General features: G+C 34.6%; 1 protein-coding gene across 4 annotated transcripts; it reads right to left on the bottom strand.

The window, feature by feature from the left end:
* Positions 1 to 256: 256 nt before the first annotated feature.
* Positions 257 to 9,121, bottom strand: LOC115955541. Of its 4 annotated transcripts, none has more exons than XM_031073692.1 (7): positions 8,827 to 9,121; positions 8,509 to 8,577; positions 8,178 to 8,345; positions 7,407 to 7,577; positions 6,904 to 7,113; positions 1,660 to 1,748; positions 257 to 1,223 (listed from the first exon to the last, which is right to left on the bottom strand). In XM_031073692.1, the coding sequence occupies exons 1-7, from the start codon at positions 8,915 to 8,917 to the stop codon at positions 573 to 575; spliced, it is 1,449 nt and encodes a 482-aa protein (XP_030929552.1). In that variant the 5' UTR covers positions 8,918 to 9,121; the 3' UTR covers positions 257 to 572. The 4 variants fall into 4 exon arrangements, with proteins under 4 accessions (XP_030929552.1, XP_030929553.1, XP_030929554.1 ...); XM_031073693.1 differs by having other exon boundaries at positions 257 to 1,220; XM_031073694.1 differs by having other exon boundaries at positions 1,660 to 1,715.
* Positions 9,122 to 9,884: the final 763 nt, after the last annotated feature.

The following is a 9,884-nucleotide window of genomic DNA, read 5'->3' as shown; positions in this document are numbered from 1 at the left end:
GTACTTTCCCCGTTCAAAAATTTTAAGAGAGAACAAATTTCCCCCTTCCTCAACCACCAATTGAAAGAATTTAGATTCAATAAAAAAACTGCAAAATCCACCTATGTCAATCTGAAAATACACCAAAAACAAGAGATAAAAAAACGTTTCTGACTAATTTGAGATAGTCGGGCCTCCAGTCATCGACATAGTTCTCCTGTCTTTATATAAGTAAAGATCAAAAGAATGGAATTCTGGTTTCAAACAAGATAAATTGTAGCATTTATGAATTTATAGCATATACTCTTTTTATGTAATGGGGCAAAGAGAGCTTACACATGTTAAAACTTTCTGGGTTTTTTCTAATAAATATAACTACTAGGATTTAATCAAAATGATCAATTATCTTTTTAACTCCTGGACAGACACAAGTCATTGTTTTATACGACTATGAAGACACAATTAATTCTCCTAACAGCACAGGTGTTGCAGCAAGAACATCTCGGAGCTTAATCTCATCTGTATTGATCTTTTAACAAACATCCCTAGTTACAGTATCGATAAGGAGGCTAAGTTGTAGAGCCATGGTTCACTCAAAATCTGAAGGAACCATCTGGTCCATACTTACGCCTGATATTATAATGGTCAAACTTCGGATTGTCATAATCCACTGCCTTCATCTCAACAGGTTTCGGCTCTGTCCCCACTGCTTCATAAGCCACTTCTCCACTCTTTTCTCGCTGGCGATGCCTTGTTCTTTCTTTCTGGCTCTTAGACTTGCTATAAGGAGGAACCTCACCTGATCCATAGAATTCTGCAAAATCTTGTCGTTTTGATGACCGGTGCTTGCTTGACAATGAGGGATCCTTAAAACTATTTGATTTATTCTTTGGGGGCTTCATTTCTGAGTATTTATCACTTGTATTAGGTGTATGGGCCTGTCGAGTTTCAGAAAGAGGTGCAGGAGTACTCTGCCTCTGAACTAATGTAGGCTCAGCTTCATCTTCAGGCATCCGGAGAGAATCTTTTAATGGAGTGAGGCCTTTCTTGGAGCTATTGGGTCTGAAATGAGAGGGTAGAAAGGAAAGGAATATGCCAGCCAATGCTTCAAATGCAAGCTTGGACAGATCAATGATCAGCTGTCCAAAAGATGGCCATCCTGGCTCCTCTTTTATGCTCTCTACAATGGGAGTGGGCTTTTCCTTGCTTGAGTGTTCCTTAAATTTGCTGTCTAAAGGTTGCTGCTGCACCATAACGCATTAGGTTAAGCCAACAAGCAAGTGTGCATAAAGGACAACTATTTTTTAACAGAAAAAAGAATATGGTTTGAGCTTCTAAGACAAGGAAAAACAAACTTTCAAGACTAAAAATACAACAGATATGGCAGTGAAGCTGAAGACCTGGTTAAATAATAGCTATTGGCACATGAAAGAGAGAATCAGAAAGCCATGTCACATAATAGCTAAGAAAGATATATACACAGTGAACTTAAAGAACTTTTGCAAATTCTTTTTTAAGGAACTTGGTGACAGAGTTGCATGTTTTAATTAGCAAGAGCGTATTTGGCTGTGGAGAAGGCAGAGAAAACTGAATGGAACTTAAGTAGGAAACCATAGTTGGAATAGACATAAGCATCTATATTTTCTATCTTCTCCATTTAATCAGTTGAAAGAGATATACCGTCCTAGATAAGAAAGACGGTCCAAATCCCTGCTGAAGCATACACGTAGCATATCCTGCCAAGATGGCACCAACAACCATAAGCACATCTGCCAAAACATCCAAAGTAGACTAGTCAAAATGTGGCAATGCAACCAGAGCCTCAACAATGACAAAGAAGCAATAATTCCTATTTTTATATGGAACATAACTTTATTAAATTGAAACAAAATAACATAGTTAATACATGGAATAAGGAAGTCTAGGACTTCATCTATTCAAAACAACTAATCATCAACAATCTGTGCATATCTAGCTAAAGCATGTGCTACCTTGTTGCCTTGGCATTTCTACATGCAAGCTTTGTGACCATCAACACTAGCATATCTTGAGAGTAAGTCAGAAATGCAATCTAAGCATCAATGATTTTAAAAAGAGACATAATTCCATTTCAATTTTGATACAGCATGGATAGAGAGACCTATCTCAGGGAAATCCCTACACCTGCTAAAGATTCAGTAAGGGGAAAAAAAGGTAAGAAATATAAAGAGAGTATGAATATATTCTTGAAACTAAGCCATAGCCATGGCAAATACAGAAGAATTTTTTTTAAAAAATTTTTTTTAATTACTATATTTTGTATCACTTGAAGACACAACACGAGAGGCCTGCATCTTGAACAAAATACAGAGCAAAGATGTAGGAAAATGTGACATTGCATAAAATTTTGTTTCCAGATTAGCCCATTCTTCATCTTTCCACAACATCTAGTTGTCTTGTGTACCGTGCAATTATTGGCACATCTTCAAGGTCCATCAATTTATATTTAAGAACAAAATACATTGAGATTGGACCAAAAGGCACCAAATATAAAAGAATTTCTATTTTTAATTACATAACCATGTCACTAGTGATTTATCAGTGAAGCCACAGAAAAGAAGTTACAACCAGCATGAAACAATGGGCTTCTTACAGCTTAGTCGGCACACCAACTGCAAGATGGAGCCTAGGAATTTCAGTTCTGTAACTTGGTTTACTTATGTTGTTTTCCATTCAAGGAACAAGTATCATTGTGGCATCAATGGTGTGGATCTAGAATTATGCTAAATATGAGCACATGCATGATGTTCTAACCCAAAGGTTTACAATGAAGAGTAGGTGATCCTGAGGGTAGCCAAAGGATAGGCAAATAAAAATGTCACCCTGACACTCTAGTTCAGCTATCTAGGGCATAGCTTTATCATAGATTTCCTAGACGCTCTCTCGGTTGGATGGAAAGCACATGCTATACTTTAACATTTCCTAGTAACCAACTAGTGTGTCAAACACTAACTCAAAACTAGTTTATTATGTATTAGTGTTCAATTGGAGATCTACATCTGTGCACAGCTCTAACTTACAATGTCTAGGATGCTAAAGTTCTTTGCTTCTTTTCTGGTAACAGAATCTACAACAATAACAATCACTATTTGATAGTTTATGATGTGATGATAAAAGATAAAAGGTCTTCTATTGTTTACATAGCCATTGACTATCAAACACCACCTTTTTTTTAATCACATATATAGATGTTGACGTGGGCCCATGTGTGGCTTGAATTGCCACAAGCCCATGTTAGTTAATTTAACCAGTACAAGTAGGAGAAGATTTTCCTCCTATGCCGACTTAACACAAACATATATATATATATATATTGGTATTGTGTGTTGCGGCAAACAGAGTGTATTGTCCAAATTAATCTAGAGAGGCAGCCGCATAATTGATAATTCAAAGAGAGTGGTAGCCGCATGTTCTTTGTCTTGCAAGTCTTGTGAGAGAGAGCTAGGGTGTAATTGGGATTTGGGTTTCTTAAGAGTATTCTTATGCATTGTTGTATCTCCCTATTTTTATAGTGAAATTTCTCTGTTGCCACCTATGAAACCACGTAAATTCTAGTGTTCTTATTTTGTGTGCTTGTTATTTATTTCAGCTTTTAATATTATTGATTTGAGTCCTAGGGGTGCTATTTGCAAAAAAAAAAAGACAATTAACCACATACATAGCCATGTATGTTTCTCTTTCAAGGATATGCAGTTACTGCCACCTGTGCTCATGTCCAATCATAAATTTCCGTGGATCTAGATGAAGGTTTCGTAATTGACATGGACCTCCTCTAATTTCTTTTTTCTTTTCCCACTTTCAGTTTTCATAATGAAATCCATTCACAAATAAGGAATGGACATTTACCTTTTTAAGAAATATGATATGCCAATGACTTTTGTGTGTACAAATTCTTCATTTAAGACTCATAGCAATGCTCAAGACATGATCCTCACGACAACTTCACTCAGCTCTGTATCGCATAAGTCATGAGGACAGGTGTCATATGAGATTCAATATTTTGGAAAAGTCATAGCTGCCCCAACACAGCAGGAGGCTGAACCATGAACACAGTGAGTGTGGATGTTGAATATTGACAATTGGAAAGAACTTTCAGTAATACATGTGCCATAGGAAGTGGAATCTGAAAATGCATTTACAGATGGCATGACCTCATGACTGTTAGGATGGCTGGTACTGTTCAAAACTTGGAGGGGTTTAGACACAGATGAAGATGATGACCATATTAGCATATGAAGAAGGACTAGAACCCTGGTGTACAAGATGTATAAGGCCATTTGATACTTCGTTAGATTTCCATGATCATACAGATGAAATATCTTCTTTGTAATTTTTTAAGATTCTTTGTGTTCATCATCATGAACATGAAGTAATCTTCTCTTTCAATAAAGGTTGTTATTTATTCAAAAAGAAAAAAAAGAAAAAAGAATGAAAGATCTCTATTCTGTTGTTAAACATGCACTTCATTCCTTAAAATCTGTCTCCATATAAAAACAAATAGAGAGAATTCTGCAGTGAGAAAAGGGAGAGGGGGGGGGGGGAGCCTATGAACTGGTAACCCCCAATGATGGTACTCCTACATTTAGTATAAAAGATGCAGTGCATCTTAGCTAGCTATTTTGTGTATTCTAGTATTTACGCTTTTTAACAATTAGCAAGCTTACTATTTGTATTAAAGGTAGTTAAAGGATAAAATAGGAGCCTAATTAGTTACTTAGGAGCTAAGTTAGTTGTATAAGGGAAAATCAGATGCTAAGATGCCTTTAGTACTAAAGCCAGCCAATGGCATCCATCCTTGTCTACTAAATAGACAACCAAGTGTAATTTGTAATCAGTTCGATATTGAACAAAAAGCATAACCAAGAGGTATTTCCAAGAGTGTCTCTTGCAGAGTTGATACACCCTAGCCTACTCTAAGCAACTTGGTCTTTCCTTTCACAATCCAAGCTTCTAATCTCATCATCCATCGTATAGTCCAAGTGTAGAAACAGCAATTAATATAATTATGCATCAATCTTCATTATAAAGTCCTCTAACGCAGAAACCAAACAGTGATCACCGACAAATTAGGAGACCCCATGCCAAGAATGCATGGGCACAAACACGAACACGGGTATGGGTGCAATATAGCAATACAAGCAATTTTTGAAAAATTGTAACGTGATACAATAGATAGGACACTATTACGACACAAATACGACATGGCTCCATGCTTCCTAGCCCCATGCTATATAATCCACAATAACACAATTGAGGATAATCTATTCTCGTTTCTCATTGACTTTTTGTAACCAAATTTGATTCTCTTTTGTTTGCGCATGTCTGTCTGACCTAAAGACCTACTAAGCCTAGTCATTTAATAATTAAGATTTCTTTTAAGTATTTTGTTATTTTCTTTTCCTAGTTGGCTTAGGAGTTTAATTTCTTTTTGAGCAAGCAAAGTAAGGTTTTGGCACTCTCTTTTTAAGAACCCCTGGGTTCAATTTTGTAAGAAAAAGTTCCCTTGTTTTTTTTATGGTCTAGTGCCAACTCCTAGTGGTTTTCCTTGCTTGGTGCTGACTTCAAGCAGGCCTAGTTGCTGACTCCTAGGTCCTATCTTTATTTTTCCTATTTTTTATTTTTCTTGTTGCAAAGTTCCGGTTTGTCCTGCATCACAGACCTTGTGAGTATCAAAACCAAAACATTTCAGGACCGAAGAACCTCACTAAATCACAGGAGTATTACTGATTCCTTGAAAAAGCCTTGGATTCATAGCTTAAAACAAACCCATCCAGTTTGTAGTGTAGCTTTGTGGATTTACTTCTCTGATATTCTTACTTTTTGGTGAACATGAAGAATTGATAGTTTCAGCATAACTTTCATATTTTCTATTAAATTCCTAACAATTGGGCAGACTGAAGAATTAAATCACTAGATGAAGAATTAATTCAATCCAAAATGAAGTCACTAACAAATCCAAAACATAACGTGCAAAATATGATGATACATTGTCAATCTCACCTCATATTTATGCTAACTGCAGCATTAGCTTATCTCTTTTATTGAAGATTGTCTTGCTACTCACTCCCAAAGAATATTGCATTCAGCATCAGATTTTACGTCTATCTGTGTCTGATTGCAGTGGGAACCCAGCTTTCACATAAAGGTTTATTTACATGCTACAAATTTGGGATTCTTGGGGTAAAATGCTTCATTATAATTTTTCACAGCATATAAATGTAACCAGAATAATGAATGTGGCCCTGGAAATAATGGAAGCCATCTTCATAACTATTGCAAGATCAATTAAGATTTTCTCACAATGATTAACCATATCTTTAGCATCACTATTGATAAGAAGACTGACACTTTTCCCTATATGACTGGCCTCATCCATCACGGAATCACATTGAATGACCATACAACCACATCATCATATTCCCAACATTCTGCCCAGATTTATTCATAATTTTGAGAACTTCAAAGTTTGGCCATAAGATACTTCTCTTGCTTGAATCCTCTGATACACACTTTCTATTTGGTCCTCTTGATTGAATAACAATTTTTTTTTTTTTTTTTTAAAATCATTTTGCAAAGTAAATTATTTGAAATACAAGGATATCTCTTTGCTGGGAAAGATAATTGATATTTCATCCATATGAATGTCTATCATAAAGTATCAATGACAAAAGTATACTAGATTAAGTTAACATAAATATAAGAGGTATAACGTGTTTATGTACATTAATATGACTGCCATGTGTGCCTGGAATTACATAGTATCACCACACTACTACTTCCATTTTCATAATAGTTACACAGACAGTAAAATCTTTTTCATACCTTTAATTGAAAAATGAAACGATACCCAACAGAAGTATAAAACAAACAATAAGAGATCCAAACCTGTAGTGGAAATTGAATTGTACTGATAATCACAATCCTCCTGTTCAAGAGAGATTTGCCGAAGAGCAGCATTTCCTCTATCAACAACTAATAAGGAACAGGTAGGCCTAACATACACCAAATCAAAATCATTAGAGAACTTTGCATCCTCACTTGGCCCATCCCTGTACCCTGCAACATTTGATTTCCCTCCAGCAATGGTTGTCACACCTGCAAAGAACTTCCAAAATCAGCAACACTTTTATACAACCTTATTCCTGTCCCCTTCAAAGAATAATTTATAATCGAGGTTTTCAAGCTTAGCAAGGCCTCAAAATTCCAAGACAGTCAAATTTTCTGCATTCTTTAATTGCTACATAGATGTATCCCTTCTATATTTCTACTTCAGCATTTAGAAAGAAAATTCTTTTCAATATTTGGGGTTCTGTGTATTGTCATAAAAAATTAACATGCACAACATGGCTTCTAGCTATAATTATCAAAGTAACATGAATTGCATATACCAGCATCCCCAATTTTCCTGATGGCGAGGTTCAAGGTATCAGCAACATACACGTTGCCTTTATCATCCATGGTTATGCCTTTGGGATGATTGAAACGAGCCTCACTAGGTTTCCCATCCACATGTCCTGTGTAGCCCTGAAAAGACCCAGCAACCAATCTTGCCCTACTATCTGCAATAATAAAAGGGTTAAAATAAAAAATATCAATATATTAAATTCAGATCATCACATTCAACCTTTAAATATAGAATTCAAATCCGCAAATGAAATAGCCATAATATGGATGCCAAGAAAACATGTGAGAGAGTAACAGAAGACAGTAGAAAGTTCTATGTTGTTTCCTTAATGATAAATAAGAAACTTTAATAAACTAAACCAAATAAATGACCAAAGCTCAGCTTTTCTGCTTTCCTTTTTCTTTTTTTTTGGATGGGCAGTGGGGGTTCGTTAGGAGGGCTAACATATATTGATTTCACCATTTTCTTGGATAATAAATAATGAAAAATCTAGGATTACAAATTTAGCATTGCTTGTTTTTGAAAACTTTTTCGCAGCAAATATTTCTATACCTTCTTTCCAACAACCAAATGGAATAGACACAAACAAAAACGACACTAATTTAAAAACACAAAATGTATTGCTATAAGCCTTTTTTTTTTAAAGAATTGCCGTGAGCAAATTAGGGACTTACATGTAAACTGGAAACAGTGAAATTCCAAAAAGAAAAAATTATCAAAGTTCTAGAAAGTGAGAAGACAAGAATAATCATACATTGAGACAATGGGGGAGTAATCCTAACAACGTTGCTATTAACTGCATCGACTGCAAAGAGTTCGCCATCCTCAGAGACTCGGATTCTGTACGGAACCACTCCAATCTCATTTCCTTCCACAACAGTCTCAACTAAGTACCCATTCTCAAATTGAAGAACATTCCCATCTGCATAAAAATTATATAAAACGGCATTAACGGAGTGTGATTAATAGTACACACATACATTATACAGAAATATATATATATATATATATATAAAACTAAAAAATAACACACTCACAACTAATAAGTAAAAACGAGTAAAGCGTAAATAATTATTATGAAATACCTGATTGGGGTGTTTTAGGGGATGACCTGGTCCATTTGAGTAGAGAAGATAAGTGTTTGATCAATGGCCCTGGGCACCCAAAACAGTGAATGGAAAAAAAAAAAAAAAAAATGCATACCCATTATGCAAATAGATCATAAAAATTCATAGAAAACAATAATTTCACCAGAAGCAAACAGATCATAAAAAAAAAATAAATAAATAAATAAAAAGCATACCCATGAGGCCATGAAGCAAACAGATCAATAGTTATAGAATTAAAAAGGCCAAATGATTAGAGAAAAGGGTGAAGTGATAGATATAGACATAGTTAGTTACCAGCAGGAGCAGCATGAACTTGGAACTGGAGTGCATAAGTAAGAAGAACAAGTGCTATGAAAGTGAGAAAAAGATGTGAATTTCTCATCATGCCTCTATTCTCACTCAAGTTTCAACTATCTAAAAGCTTTAATTAAAACATCACTAGGTTTTGGGACTATCAGTATCAGACATGCACTTTACACATTTCTGCAACTACCCAGGTTGCGGTTTTGGGGGATATCCTTCCTTCGCCTTCCTGCTCTTTTTTATTATTTTTTTTTTAATTTTTTTGGGGGTTATTTTTAAATCATATTCTTTACTTTCTCTCTCTGTTCTTTCTTTTTTCTATCTTTTCCTTTTACAAAAAAGTGAGTTTTTCTAGGAGGGTAGAAAAAGATCACTAGGCAGGTCGGATCCTCTACATCAGTCCTATCTCCAAATACGTTAATACCGCACCAAATCGTAACCACGTCAGCACTACAACAATACAAAATTTGTTCTCTAAATTTTATCGCAATTTCATTTTAAGTTTTTAACTTTATTTTTTGTTCAATTCATTCCTCTAAATTTTAAAATTATTCAATCAACACACAAAACGGCATTGTTGTTGTTTTCTTCTCCAAATAAAAAAATAAAAAAAAAGGCATTGTTTTAATAATTTCAAAATATTTAATAAATAATATTACTGTTTTAAAATTAAAAAACATTAATAAAAAAATGGGTAATTATACTCTAATCTTAAGGTTTGGGAGAATGAAACTCTATCCCAAACATAAAAGAAAGGTGAAAACATTATTTTGCTCTTTACATTTTGGAGTCACGATCAATTTGGTCTCTACATTTTAGTAGTAGTAATTTTGGTCTCTATTATTTTCAATTTGCAATCAATTTGGTCCTTATCGTTAACTCACTAACAGAAAATATCTATGTGGCAAATGATGTGCACAATTGGCACAATTAAAGCTGACGTGGATTGTAAAAATAATTATAAAAAATGACAATTTAGTATTTTAATTATAAAAAAATCCAAATCAGCAAAAAAATATTTTAAAAAATTAAAACATCCAAAAATCTTT

The sequence above is a fragment of the Quercus lobata genome, chromosome 8 (genome assembly GCF_001633185.2).
Source record: "Quercus lobata isolate SW786 chromosome 8, ValleyOak3.0 Primary Assembly, whole genome shotgun sequence".
Classification (NCBI taxonomy): domain Eukaryota; kingdom Viridiplantae; phylum Streptophyta; class Magnoliopsida; order Fagales; family Fagaceae; genus Quercus; species Quercus lobata.
The sequence above is the reverse complement of the archived record's forward strand: the minus strand, read 5'-3'. Positions and strand labels throughout refer to the sequence as shown.

Coding starts and splice junctions, on each gene's coding strand:
- LOC115955541 (XM_031073692.1), bottom strand. CDS start 8,917: ATGATGAGAAATTCACATCTTTTTCTCACTTTCATAGCACTTGTTCTT. Junction 8,346..8,508: donor CCCTAAAACACCCCAATCAG/GTATTTCATAAT, acceptor ATTTTTATGCAG/ATGGGAATGTTCTTCAATTT. Junction 1,749..6,903: donor CAATTCAATTTCCACTACAG/GTTTGGATCTCT, acceptor ATGTTTTGGCAG/ATGTGCTTATGGTTGTTGGT.